General features: G+C 36.9%; 3 protein-coding genes across 10 annotated transcripts in view; 1 reads left to right on the top strand and 2 right to left on the bottom strand.

Annotated features, from left to right (window-relative positions):
• LOC113404930 (uncharacterized protein) overlaps window positions 1-9,338 on the top strand; it is a 36,478-nt gene extending 27,140 nt beyond the window's left edge. For all 8 annotated transcript variants that reach the window (XM_064216592.1, XM_064216591.1, XM_064216588.1 and 5 more), the window contains 9 exons: window positions 1,180-1,339; window positions 1,483-1,712; window positions 3,063-3,185; window positions 3,717-3,866; window positions 4,058-4,256; window positions 4,444-4,655; window positions 5,058-5,333; window positions 5,749-5,925; window positions 6,370-9,338. In XM_064216592.1, the coding sequence (XP_064072662.1) occupies window positions 1,180-1,339; window positions 1,483-1,712; window positions 3,063-3,185; window positions 3,717-3,866; window positions 4,058-4,256; window positions 4,444-4,655; window positions 5,058-5,333; window positions 5,749-5,925; window positions 6,370-7,995 (3,153 nt within the window). In that variant the 3' untranslated portion in view covers window positions 7,996-9,338. The remainder of the gene's footprint in view (window positions 1-1,179; window positions 1,340-1,482; window positions 1,713-3,062; window positions 3,186-3,716; window positions 3,867-4,057; window positions 4,257-4,443; window positions 4,656-5,057; window positions 5,334-5,748; window positions 5,926-6,369) is intronic.
• Window positions 9,339-9,985: 647 nt separating this feature from the next.
• On the bottom strand, window positions 9,986-13,896 carry LOC113404929 (coiled-coil-helix-coiled-coil-helix domain-containing protein 10, mitochondrial-like). Its single transcript, XM_026646004.2, has 4 exons — window positions 13,814-13,896; window positions 10,754-10,889; window positions 10,127-10,343; window positions 9,986-10,056 (listed from the first exon to the last, which is right to left on the bottom strand). Exons 1-4 carry the CDS (start codon window positions 13,837-13,839, stop codon window positions 10,046-10,048), a joined length of 390 nt encoding a protein of 129 aa, XP_026501789.1. The 5' UTR covers window positions 13,840-13,896; the 3' UTR covers window positions 9,986-10,045.
• Chchd2 (Coiled-coil-helix-coiled-coil-helix domain containing 2) lies at window positions 11,689-13,576 on the bottom strand. Its single transcript, XM_026646003.2, has 3 exons — window positions 13,418-13,576; window positions 13,197-13,335; window positions 11,689-12,284 (listed from the first exon to the last, which is right to left on the bottom strand). The coding sequence occupies exons 1-3, from the start codon at window positions 13,465-13,467 to the stop codon at window positions 12,042-12,044; spliced, it is 432 nt and encodes a 143-aa protein (XP_026501788.1). The 5' UTR covers window positions 13,468-13,576; the 3' UTR covers window positions 11,689-12,041.
• Window positions 13,897-14,199: the final 303 nt, after the last annotated feature.

The following is a 14,199-nucleotide window of genomic DNA, read 5'->3' as shown; positions in this document are numbered from 1 at the left end:
GAGTTCAAAGTCCTTAATGTACACAGTTTATTTTACGTTTTAAGATATACATAAAACAGTAGGAAGTCTCTGCTATATTTTAGTGGCGGACAAGATAATAAAACAAATCTTTGAGTATAATATAGAATATTTATTACAAAAAATAACATAATATATAAAATGAAGCTGTATATAATTTGTATTAGTTACGAAACATTATAATATCATCACTATAAGTTTGTACACTAATATGCTACTTCTAAACTTACGAAACGTATTTATTGGAAAAGTTGGAATCAGGCCTCGTAGATATTTCTACCATCCGTAAGCGCTTTTTTTTTCTTGAATTTAATGTAACTAAACTTTTTTTACAAGGTTTAATTTAATTTGGGTTAGTAAGTAGGGAACTACAGTACAAGGATCATAATATTAATCTTAGTTCTTGTGGTTGCTGGCGCATGAGCAGTGACTTTTATTAAAATTAAACTTTATATATTACAAAAATATGGACACCCTGTGTATAAGTCAAGAACTAATGTTTTTACAGTCAATAAACACGCTTACTATTCTAAGAGATGACGCACACCGACGAGTTAAAAAGATATATAATTTCCGTATTCTTGTGACAAGGTAGTTTGCGAAATCATACCTTATTTGGCTACACACAGAGATAAATGTATAACATAATCACATTAACATGAGAATAAAATTACTAGCTAATAGGTATACTTTCATTGAATGTACCTAATATTTTTTCATTTTAAATATTTAAGACAATATTTATGTGGCTCGCTGGTCTTGGTAGCTATCTTATAAACTGAATATGATATCTTGGTTCAAAGCTCGAGTCGTGTCAATAAAAGGCTATGGATGTATTTCTCTCAAGGCGTTCTTAGTACCAGTCTGAAATGTTGACAGTGATTTATAATCACGTACCACGAAATGTACGTAAAACCATTGGTCCGACCTCTTAGGTCGTATTTAAAGAAATGAATAAAGATCGCACCAAAAAAAACCCACACATATCTCCCGCACAGTTGGTTCCGTTAAAAATAATCGTCATAGTCGTTATTGGCCGAAGTCATATTATAATCATCGTAATTTTAGATTTTTATTTTTCAAAAAAAACAATCGGTCGTTTGATATGTACCTATATGGGAACGCTATCCATGTTAGTATTAATACAATCCTTATTTTCAGGACTACAAGAAGCCTCTTGAAGAAAGTAGTCCAGCGATCTTAAACGCGAGCAAGGTCCAAACCTTATTCCACCGACTGCCCGACATACTGCAATGCCACCTGCATTTCCGCACCGCGCTCGCGGACTGCGCGCGCACGTGGGACCGCGACGAAAAGATTGGTACGTTCCATCAACACATTTAGCGTTAAGTATAATAGCTTAACGATACTCATTATTTAAGTATTGTAATTATTAATTGATGAAGCACTAAAAAAAAAATTGTGATGTACGCTAAGAGGATTTATTTGATTAATTTTTTACAGGCGAGGTCTTCTTAAACGCATTTTCCAAGGCTGTGGTGCTGGATGTATACTCGGACTTCATAAACAACTTCTCGGTCGCAATGGAACTGGCAAAGATGGAGTCGAAGAGGAAATCGGCGCTCGCTGATTTCTTCAAAGTGAAACAGATCAGCGCACACGATAGGCTCTCCTTCTTCGGTCTCATGGTGAAACCGGTGCAGCGGTTTCCACAGTTCATTATGTTTTTACAGGTAAATAATGTCCTCTATTTATGAATAATAGATTACCAGAGGGTGGGGGGGGGTTGGTTAAACAAAGTCTTTAGCAGAATAGTCGAAGCGATTGTAAATTTGGCTTTCCTTCAAATTAATCGTCTGCCAGTTGGTCGAAGGACAACGTTTAAGGCCCGTATCACAGAAGGAGTCTATGGTTTTAAAATAAGTTTTTATTACTGTTTTATTATTTTTGCTTTTGAACCACGTTCGATGATCGATCATGATTCAAGCATTGATTTGATTTTGCGTTTTTTAACTAGATTTTGTGACAATTTGAAATTCTTAAAATTGGTAAATGAAAAATGACTTCAACTAAAGACACTTTAAACAGATATTTGTGTCTCATTTCAACTGAGTAGAATAACATCGAGTACAGGGAAAATGAAACGCATGCTTGAGTGCCTGTACCTAAAAGTAGTTTTGGAGTTTCAGAGTTTAAACGCTGCTTGAGTAATTTTCTATACTACGGGCCTAAGAGTTTTGGTAATTAATATACGCTATTTTCGACGTGGGTCATGTGATAAATTGAAAACACATGTCTTTCTACATACGAAACCACACTTTTATAATCCGTAATAATAAAACCATAGAAACATTTATACACTGAATACCTCAGTGTTTTTATAACATTTTTTTAATAAATGATTTCTCTAAATTCAGTGAAATTGTGCATGCGATTAGTTATAAAAGCGCGCCACTTTTTTTTTGTGTACAAATATTTGCTTTCCGATATTGAATTCAAAAAAACATATGAAGATGATATCGGTTAATTAAATGAAAGTGTCTAATAATAATTTATGTCTGATAAGCTAAATTCTTGATCAAGTTTTTTAAACTCATATAATTATAACGTATTTTCACCTTCCATAAACTGATAAAAAACAAAATATTTTTTTACATATAGGAATGATGCAGTTACAGCTTCTAACGATACTTGTCAATATCAACACTATATAAAACAATTTACGAATCATAGTTTTTTTTTTTTAAATAAGTAAAGTTCTAAAATGTTTGTATACTGCCTAATATACAAATTTATTTCACAATGTTTCTGTCACTGTCATCGTATTTCGCTATGCCATCTTTTACATACAATACGCCATCTTTTTTTCCGCCTGTCATTTGTTAGGTATCCACATTCGAACATTTGTTATATGACATCCATCCCTCGCATTACGCGTCCATACAATTTGTATGAATATGATAGATTGAGTAAACTCTTACGTACTACTTCATATTCTGTCCATTGCGATTATACCGAACTACTTTATTACTGAAATAAAATTAAAAAAGCATTGGTTTTTTATAAATGGTTATTATTTACAGGATCTTTTAAAGCATACGCCACATGGTCACTTGGATCGCGTGGCTCTACAACGTGCCCTTACCAGGTTGGAAGCTTTGGCTGAAGCCTTGAATGAAAGGAAGCGTGAGGCTGAACGGACTCAGGTAAGCCTTTCAATGTTGCCCTAATTTAATAAAAACATAAACAATATTTTAAATATAACAATTATTACCTAAATTACCAATTGTCTTTTATTAATTTGATTTACAATATTAAGCTTTTAACATATAAGACTGTAATACTACATTCGAAAGCTACTCTACGTGTCAAATTGTTACCTTCTCACGACGATACCACTTAAGTTGTGAAGGATAGATGAATATAAATTACAGGATCTACAAAAAACTAGCGTTACAATAATATATCTGACATCTCACCTTGGTATTATGCAACAATAACTTAATATCCTCTCAGGAAAGGGATCGGTCCAAAACTATCTACCGTCCAATTCTAGCACCGCGCTCGCTAAACATGCTCGGTTAACATACACATGTTACACACTTCCGTCCCATTTCACGAAATCACCACAGATTGCGGCAGAGCGAGAGGAAAGATGTTACACATCACTAAAACCGTCGGAAACGGGTTTATGATAATATTGCAATGAATAACGACTGAATACTGTATGTCTGCAGGCGTTCCGCGCGGCGCTGCGGCGGCTGACGCGCGGCGGCGTGGCGGGCGCGGGCGGCGGCGGCGGCGCAGCGCGCTTCGGGGCCGCGCGCCTGCTGGCGTCGCGCGCCGACAAGAGGCATCTGCTGCGGCAGGACGACCTGCTGCAACTTGTTAGTTGTTTGTCTCACAAGTCCGTTTTTACCGTTTTAGCTGCAGACTTAGATCGCTCCCGACGATTAAATATTTTAAAAGTTTTTGACGATCTGAAATACTTTCAAATATTGATCATTTGTATTCGTGGCATCATGGCAGTTTGACGTGCAAAAAAGTCACTTAATTTATCATAGACTTTTTTTTGTAGGAATTTAATCAATCCGGGACTTTGACGAAGTGCAAGCCCCGTCGACTGCTACTTTTGAATGACCTCGTGGTGTGCGTGTCGGTGGGTAACGGAGGGGACGACACCGAGCGTCTGGGACTCAAGTGGGCTCATCCCGTTCAAGACGTTGAGGTTTTAGACACGGGGACTTCGCCTACACTGAGCAGAGTGCTTGCTCAAGGTACATTATTTTCGTGCATTTTACGAATTTGTTTAACAATATTTAAATATATATAAAATCTCTATTTTATATTTTACTATATATATATGTATATATACATATACATATATTATACATACATTATACATATATATATATATATGTATAAGAAAAGTGTGTATTTAAAACTTGAATTCGTAAAACACAGGTATGAACCGTAGCGGGAGCCTACGATCTAGCTCGAGTATATGCAGCACGTCGACAGGCGACTCGCTCTGCAACGAGATGTCCACCCTCATGCACGACTATGAGACCGTGTCGAGAATGGCGGACCTCGCTGCGTCCCTCAAGACACCCTACCCGGAACTAGCGCCAGAGACCTTCAGATCACTTCTGCAGAGTATACAGCAAAGTATACAGGTTGGTTTTGCATATCCTGTATGATTTCTCGTCCTTTTTTCTGCGCCTAGTTTCGAATGTTTGTACACATTACCAAATATACATAACCACAATAGAATTTAATGAAAACGGCGAACGGGCCAATGCGCCGCCCACGTGGTCACTGATCTTGGCGTCGTTTGAAATTTTAATAATTCCTTTCTTCTCCACTGCGCCACCAACCGTAGGAACTAAGTTATTATGTCTTGTGCCTGTAGTTACACTGGCTCACTCAGTCTTTAAATCGGAACACAAACAATACAAAGTATTAGGCGGTAGAATATATGATGAGTGATACCTACCCAGATGGGTTTGCACAAAGCTCCTCTATCAAGTAAAATGGAATTTGTGAAATTTGACTTAACGTTTATCTTCCGTCTCCAGAAAAAGGACGACGAAATGGCATGGGTGGACTCGTGCTGCCTCCAGCTGACGATCCGCGGCCGCGAGGACGCGGTGACGTTCCGCGCCACGGAGCCGGGCGCGCGGCGCGCTTGGGCCACCGAGCTGCGGCTGGCGCAGCTGGCGCAGGCGCGCGCCAACTGCCCCGCGTGGCGCCTGCCCGCCGCGCTGCCGCACGCGCTCAGCGCCGCGCCGCAGCACAAGATGCCGCTCTTCGTGGCCGCCACGCCCGTCTACTCCTCCGCGCACCTCACCGAGGTTGGTCGCGTGACTCGTTTTGATAACATACATCGATTTTATTTGGGCCGATTTTTCAATTATAAAATAGGCTCTGTCCGATCAGTGTCGGCCCCATCTAAGAATAAATAATAGTAATTCTCGCTTTTACACGATTGCAGTAAAGTTATATATTATTCGTTTTCATAGTCACATAAATTAATTCGCTATTTGGTTGTTTTATTATACTATGGTTAAACAATCAGCCCTTTAACTTGTTTAGGGTCAAAATGTGATTTGGAGTTTTAGAGGTTTTTAGTATCTTTCTATTTTATCTACGATAATGTTTTTTTTTGTAGTCAATTTCAACAAATTAATAGTCATCAATGAATTCCATCGTCATCGCATCACAACTGGTACCTAGACAAATAGTAGTTGACCCACCCGTGGCCGGCAGGTGCGGTGCGGCTGCTTCTACACGTCGTCCGGCAGCCCGCGCGGCGCCACCATGCGGCGCGCGCGCTCGCTGCTGTGGCTGTGCACGGCCGGCAACGGCGGCAGCCACGTGGCCGTGCTCACGCACCGCGCCGCCAAGCTCAAGACGCTCGTCACGCTCGACCTGCCCGACACCAAGGTGACGATCCACGCGCTGACACCCATTATTTGAATACCGCGGGTAAAACTACGTGAGAGAAAGACAGACATGCACTCAGTAGTTTTACCGCTATATGTAAAAAAACTAATGTTTGCCCTATTTTTTTGTAAATGGTTTTTGTGTAAGGTAGGCGGACAGATAAATATGATCCCTGACAGTAAACGGTCACCACCACCCATAGACATTGGCACTGAGCAATATTCTATACACATATATTTCCAATCAATCTTGTGAACTTAGATGTATGTGCCATATGCCTGCAATTACGCTGACTCATTCACCTTTCAAACAGGAATACAAAAATATCAAATATTTCTGTTTGGTGGTAAATTATGTGATGAGTGGTTGGTACCTACACAGATGCCTTGCACAAAACCCTACCAGCATTTAATTTGTATATAAACATAGAATTATATATTGCAGGTAACGTCAATGGAGTACGCGAAAGGACTTCGACAAGTGAACACGCTGTGCGGCGACACAGTGTGGCTCGGCACTGAGGACAAGAAGATCATAATTTTTTCGGGCGTAGAACCGGAAAAACAAGAGAAATTGACGGAAGTGACGACGGTTGCGACTGTCACGCAGATTCGTTATCACTGTGATTCTATGTTCGTGGGACTCTCGAATGGTAGAGTGTCAGTGTTCAGAAGAAACCATGACGATACGTGGGCACTGCAAGAGCCGCTTGCAATTGAACTCGGAGACAAACCCGTGCATTGCATATTGCCCGTCGATGGCATCATATACGCGACGTGTGCACGAAGAGTGTTTGCTATCAACGCCCTCACTGCGGAGATAATACGTATTCTTGAGCTCAAAGGCGAAGGCGACCGCTCTGTAAAATATCTAGCCCATTCTGGAGTAGGACTCTGGTCGGCTTTCTCCGACTCTACTTACGTAAGTTTATACCACGCCGAAACATTTGAACATTTGCAAAATATTGACATCGCTGCTGATGTGGCGAAAACTATCGGTGCTAGAGAAGGCAGTAAACCGGCTTATATATCGGCGTTACTTGCCGGACAAGGCCTTCTATGGGTCGGAACGACAGCCGGCGTTAGTGTCACCGTACCACTTCCAAAGCTAGAAGGCCTTCCGCTCATCGGCGGCCACATCGCCGTGTCGTATCATGCTCATGCGGGGCCCGTTACATTCCTATTGTCACTCACGCCCGAAACGCGTGAGGTGGATGTTAATATCGTTCGACGAAACCTGTCGAACGCCCGCGCTCTCGCCGAAACCGTACAGGAGTACAAAGAGGAGGAGAGTAAAGAGGAAAACGACAAGCACAAGCTCGAGAGGCAAATATCGGAAGAACTAAGTCCGTACAGACCGCAGCGAGTTCAATCTGCGGTCATTCGGCGGAAGAAGCCAGGCGATGTGCGGCTCAGTAAAACATTGCCAAAATGCGCTAACTTAAATGCTTGCGATGTGTATGGACTATTCGGAGATCTCATGTTCGTGAAAGACTGTGTAGGAGAGGCTGACGTCAGTGGCTCGGGTGGCGAATCCCTCAGGCGAAGCGATCCGGAACTGGCCGCGATTCCATTCCGCGTTAGCACGCTAGACAGGCGGTTACGGATGAGAACGGGACGGCCGCGGAGTTTGGACCTATCGAGCTGGTCAGTGGACTCCCGAGCTTCTAGTCTGTGCACGTCGTCCGGCAGCGAGGAATCCATGGCATTACGCGGAGTTTCACGAACGAGTTCTGCCGCGTCGGGTGCCGCTAATTTGGCACCCATGGCCGCTTCGACGCCCGATTCTTCTTCTGGAAAATCAAGTGCTTCCGAGCGATCGATATCGCGCAGCGATTCCGCTAATGCTGCGCCAGAATTACGTTCTACGAGTAAAAGCGCAGGTCGAAGCCTACGAGGTGCTGATTATATTGTAGGCGACAGCTTGTCTCGACGGTCGGTGGTGACGGTGGTGGGTGGTCGAGGCTACGTCGACTGGCGGCAGACGGCTGACGCGGCAGAGCGTCCCACTCCCGCTGCCGACCCTAACCCCAAAGACGCGCATCTCATTCTATGGGAAATGCGATTGTAAATCTAAATAATAACTACGTGTGATCGGTCACACGAGGAATGTTAATTTAAGGATCAACACGTTCATATCTACGATATGAACATACAATGTAAATAAGCCAGAGCATCTGTAATTATGTAAATGTCACTTAAAACAGCTCATAAAATACAATTTATATATAGATTCACTAATTGAAAGTTGTTAATTCCTTATAAGCTTTATTTATGCATCGATCCAACCTGAACTGGTGTAAATTGATAAAATGAAGTATAATACGAGAGAAATAAAATTTATAGTGTGTAAATGATGTGATAAGCTTTAAATTATTTTTGGATAATTGGGTCCTGACTATTCGCAACTGTACCCGATATTTACAATAGTTTGTATAGCTTATGTTATGTGCAGGTGCATTATTATTGTGATTGTTTATTGTAATGTTATAAATTTTGAATGTTGTCCCATGAAGCCATGTTGAGAGCATTTTTGCTAGTTATAACGGTATGGCTATAAGCTTGTAGGTATACCAGTCATGTACTTTTACTTATTAACTTTATACCACGTCGTAAAATTCTGTGTTTTCATTATTGGTCGTGTGTGGGGTGGTAAAGTTCAGGCATTGTAATTTAATTTAATAATGAACCGCCATATTAACATAGATTAATTTTGTTAAATGTAATTATTAAAAATTATTGTAAAAATTATCGTTAATTTTGCTATTGTAATTTTATTTTTCGACTGGTTAATCGATTAGTTTAATGTATTTAAAAGGAAATCTAGTGGCCTTATTTCTCTAATGTAAATTTCCAGTGTTTGATTACGGCATTCGTTTAAGCTTTATTGTTAGACATAATTATGTCGCTTTAAGAATTAGACTGATTTAGCGTTAAAACGTATTATTAGTTGAATGTAAACAGTAAGCCGAATGTACGACACTTCGAACGAAAATTATCGATAATTTAAGAATCTAACCAAATCAAGAATATTGTATTACTAAATTGCCGAAACGTAAGCGAAGTTTATTTTTTGTATATGAAATGTTGCACAATATTTCAAAAGGTTGTTCAGTCACAAAGTGATTTTTGTTAAGAGTTTTAGCTTAAGCAATGCGATGTCCTCCAAGATACCGTTGTCAAGTTTTCAATATTTAACAGTTGAACCTCACAATTTTATTACTGTTAGTCGTTATTTGCAATATTTGTTCTTGGTCAGTAGAACATATAGTATCGATCATTTAATCCAAAGAAACACATTCAATTAGTTGACGGTTTTGTAAGAACTGAGGTCGGTAAGACTATTTACTGACGAAATTGTATACAACAAAACTACGTGCCAAAATGTATATTACCGAAAATGATGTACAGTCATTTATAATCGTATAAATGTAAATTTCAAAATTTAATTTTAATTTATTTCTTCCAAATAATCTGATTTATTTAATTGCAATAAACGATCTTGATGGGAAAAGAGTTATCTCGAATATTTTGTAACGCAAACCTCAATTGTTTTATTTTTAAAAAAATATGGTTCTTTACATTGAAAAACGTCACAACATATATGTAATAAGGTGTAAATAAATTTTAAGTTTATATGTATACACCTGTACTTCGTGTTTTTATTTTTTTTACATAAACCTATAAAAACTCTTTTGATTTTTTATGAATATGAAACGCATAATAAAAGCTTGTAACCTAATCCGTGCGCAAGTCGCAAACAATCCAGAAAAAGTTTTTGTTTAAGCTTATTCCATTCCGCCGTCGTTTTGACATTGGCTTGGCTTAAATCATGTTATACAAAATCCTTATAGAATATATTTCGTTGTATTAAAATTAGTTAGACAAATTCAATTCAAGTTACACATACCTGCGAGTTGGGTGTACGTTAGATGACCTCACAAAAAACTTACTACGGAATGCTTAAGTACGTTAGGAATAGGTACATGTGTTAAGTGTGTGTTTGTTTGAATGTGGTCAAACTCCACATGATAATGAAATCTTTTAATAAAACGCCACCGTATGTAATTTTTATTTATTGTTAGATAATTTTGATCGGATAGATTTCTGTTACTGACTGCTCAAGGTATATCTGAAATGTAAATTAACAATTTAAAAAAAAATTACATTATAAGAAAAAATATTTAATCTAAGGTACGTACGATTTCGACGCTTGCATTCTCGGAGAGCCTCATTGAAAGCTTCACATTCTTGCAAATTGTCGCGGCTTGAAGCGCACTGCAAGAATTGAGCTATTTCATAAGCACATGGTCCGCTAGGCTCTGTACCCAGTTGGTAATTACTTGGAAGTGAACGTTCCACCTCTTCTCGTCGCCGACCAGTAAATAAGCTCGAAATGGCTTCTCCTGCTAAGTGTCCCTAAAATCATAAGATAAAACAAACTAAATTGAGAATCAAGATAATTAGGTGGTAGAACTTATATTTACTTTGTATCACCGTGACCCGATTTGAAAGATGTTACCCAGTACCCAGTAGAATTGCAGGAGCAATCGATACAAGTTACAACATCTTAGACCTTTTATTGGCGGCTTACAGTCGGTTTAGAGTAACTTGTAAATAGTGGTTTATATTTCTGTATATTTGTCTATGGGCAAAAGGGGACAAATATTTAATAAAATATTGGAAATTTATTTAGTTTGGTAACTTAGTAATCTAGAATGTTTATATTTTTAAATAAATAAATCAAAATTTAAAAGCCATTTTATTTAACATTGGTGGCACCAAAAAGCTATTCTGTATAAATTACATTTATATAAAAAGGTACTAACCATGGTAGTACCAACAGTGACGCCACCTGCCACGGCTGCTGCATCTCTAAACACCGACCGCCGTGGCATTGGTGTAACGAATACTGCAGGGGGACGCGATGGTGCATGTTGATCTGCTCTAGAGTACCTAGAGCGACTACAGAAATAATTATAATGTTAATAATGACTTAAAAGTACTTTTTTTTTAAACTCAATAATGAGCTGTCATTAAATTACATTCACAGTTAAATACTGTTATTTTTATTTTATTTGTATTTTAAATTAACTTTAAATAGACGGACCAGTGAAGTTAGCAAAAAATATTTTATATAAATATTGCATTGGCATGAACTGGTCGGCTTTACAGAAGGCGATTGTGTGCAAACTTGATATTAATAAGAGCAGAAAGAATGCACAAACATTATATTCATTAAAATCAAACCCATTCAAAAGGTTTTTCCAAATAATTATCTAAAAAATAATAAACGCACTCCATTAAAACAATTTACCATTTTTTAGTTTTAATTTTTATTATCAAAGTGAAATAAATTATACATTTTATTCTTAATCTTTCTACAAACCACGAGCCTTAAAAGAGGAGCATGAGACCATGTACCAGATCATGGTACATGCATGCATAATGCAATTTGAATGTAGGTGCAATGCATCACAGCTACAGTTATTTTATTATAAAACTATAACATGGGTTGAAGTATCCAAATTTTAATTTTATTCTCTGATTTAAGGTATAAAACCTGTATGTAATACATTTCATCAACACAATGTAAAAACAACCTTAACAAGATTTGGACTTATATCAAGCATTGAAAGGAATTTATAATGTACACTTGCTTCCGAACATGAAAAGGGGACACATTAATTTACTATTCATTTGCTTTTAGAGAACATGTGATATTTTCTATAAAGATTTCAAAAAGATGAAATAAAACAAACTCTGTTTTCTACTCTATTTTATTTATAATTTAAAAGTAACTAACAATATTAAAATAATAAAGGGGACAGATACTCCGCAATCTACATTGTCAATTTATTAAAAATATAATGACTAAAATTTACTATAAATAATAAAAATTGTTATTGTTACTCTAACAAAAATTACATATTATAATAATTACTAGGTAGGTGCCTCGAATTATTATTAAAATGGAACATCTTAAACTTGAGGTAGACTTTATGACAGGTATATGATTTGACCCAGCTTTTATAAAACCGGGCAAGAGAATTATGAAAACCAAAAATCATTATGTGTTTTTTCAAAGATTTTTCTTTGAGGCACCTAAGTATTCAATTAAATACGATTGGTGATTTTGCATTGACGCAGAGCCTCATTGAACCCTTCACAAAGGGACAGATCATGTTGCTGTTGAGCACATTCAATGAATTGCTTAATTTCCCAAGCGCAAGGGCCCTGCGGTTGCTGTTGTTGGCCGTAATTAGCCTGGGCAGGAGCAGGTGCAGCTTGCTGCTGTGCTGGCTCACTGCTGCTACCTCCACTAAACATACCAGTTAAAGCACTACCAGCCACGTGTCCCTGAAATGCAATAATAAATAGGTAAGTTTAGGCTGTTTTTATTTCTAACATGGAGGCAATACAAATGAATATATGATTTATATGTACATAATCTAATTATTTATTTTAGTCTCTGCCTCTATGCAAAATTTCAGAGACAGAAGAACAAACATTTTTATCTTAATACATATTATTATCTGTTATACTTTTGTTTTTAAGAGTGACTTATACATTATGTAATTAAATAACAGTCATTTGTCAGAAATAATTATTAGTTAAAATTTCTAGAATTGCATCATAAGATCCAAATGAAAACAAGTCTCATAATTAGGAAACTATACTTGATCATATTTCGTAATATTGATTTTATAGTTAATCTTAATAAACAAAATCATTGTAAAAATCTTTTATTGGGTAGAACCTTTAAAAATATATATTGTAGAAGGGCTACAGTAATCAATAATAAGTCATCACTCAATATGCACCATTATGATTTATTCTTGTAAGAAATGAAAAAAACATCATCAAATATTGTAATGAAAACATATCATGTATTAAAAACTCAACTCATATAACAACACTAAAGTTTTGTCACCAATACAACACAAAATCACAAAACAATTCAGTCATATAATTTCTGTACTTACTGGTAAATATTTACGATTAGGGACTTGACGGATTCAATAGGATACTTTATGATAAAAATATTACGCAAATCATGTTTACATGCAGTAATGCCAATGTCAAGACGAAATCAAAACACGTGATCACTATTGGAATATCGCCAAACAAAGAATAATAGTAAATTCCTACAATAGGCATATCTGGAAATTGTCACCATATATTGCGCAATGACTACGCGTTAAATATGACTTCCAATTTCCAAATGATTAACGAGTAAAAATCGTATTTGAGTTACATAACAGTACGTACCACTGCAGATCCTACAGCAACACCTCCAGCGGTGGCTGCCATTTGGCCAAACAAAGAAGGCTGCTGAGGCTGAGCGACAACAGGAGCGGGTGTCGATGGAGGAGCATGAGCTGGAACATGACTTGGTGGTGGCGCAGCTCTAAAATTTTTTATCGAGAGGTTATATCACGCTTTGAATAATATAAAACAAATTTAACCAATTACCGATAACAAATATTTACCTTCGCTGAGGCGCCGGTGGTGGGCTAGCAGAACGTCCTCGTCGAGGCATTTTCAATTAATAATCACTTTAAAACAATTGCAATATTTTTGCAGAATACAGCGTTGTCGATATCACGAACTTCAACTGATTACTGAATCAGGAAACTTATGACACTGACAGTTTATCAATGACTTGTATAGTATTCTAGAAACTATAGAATGTTTAAATTTAGAATCGTCGGTCCTTGTCACTTTCTCATAAGTGTCAGAGACAGAAAATATTTGTTACATGCTTACCAACGTCAAAAGCTTAAAATAATTGAATGATATTCTATTTTATAAATAATAAACAATTTATCATAATAGTATTTAAGAATATATACTAAAAATAATTACAGTATATTAAATGTCATTACCTGCTGCTTTTACTACGGCCGGGCATGTTTGTATATTTATTACTAATTTAATTTAAATTCATGTTGGCTAATGTAATTTTTCGTCACGAATGATGGACTTTGTCAAATAACTTATTTTTTTAAAAAAACTCTAGCCAGCCAACTTAAATTATAGTAAAATATATATTTAAATATTAGTTTAAAATACAACAAAAAATATTTCAAAGATATTATACTATACTCAATCAAAAGCATATTTTTAAATTACTACAAATTTATACTCAATAAATAATGGGTTTTGTCTTTACAAAGTATATAATATTATTTTACTAAATATCATTAGTCAATTAAAAATTATGAATTTAATTTATCTTTTGTTCATAATTTTTACGTATTGTGACTATCAT

Source organism: Vanessa tameamea, chromosome 13, assembly GCF_037043105.1.
Source record: "Vanessa tameamea isolate UH-Manoa-2023 chromosome 13, ilVanTame1 primary haplotype, whole genome shotgun sequence".
NCBI lineage: Eukaryota > Metazoa > Arthropoda > Insecta > Lepidoptera > Nymphalidae > Vanessa > Vanessa tameamea.
The sequence above is the reverse complement of the archived record's forward strand: the minus strand, read 5'-3'. Positions and strand labels throughout refer to the sequence as shown.

Coding starts and splice junctions, on each gene's coding strand:
- Chchd2 (XM_026646003.2), bottom strand. CDS start 13,467: ATGCCTCGACGAGGACGTTCTGCTAGCCCACCACCGGCGCCTCAGCGA. Junction 13,336..13,417: donor CCACCGGCGCCTCAGCGAAG/GTAAATATTTGT, acceptor AAAAAATTTTAG/AGCTGCGCCACCACCAAGTC. Junction 12,285..13,196: donor TTGCTGTAGGATCTGCAGTG/GTACGTACTGTT, acceptor ATTGCATTTCAG/GGACACGTGGCTGGTAGTGC.
- LOC113404929 (XM_026646004.2), bottom strand. CDS start 13,839: ATGCCCGGCCGTAGTAAAAGCAGCAG. Junction 10,890..13,813: donor GGCCGTAGTAAAAGCAGCAG/GTAATGACATTT, acceptor TTATTTCTGTAG/TCGCTCTAGGTACTCTAGAG. Junction 10,344..10,753: donor TCACTGTTGGTACTACCATG/GTTAGTACCTTT, acceptor TTATGATTTTAG/GGACACTTAGCAGGAGAAGC.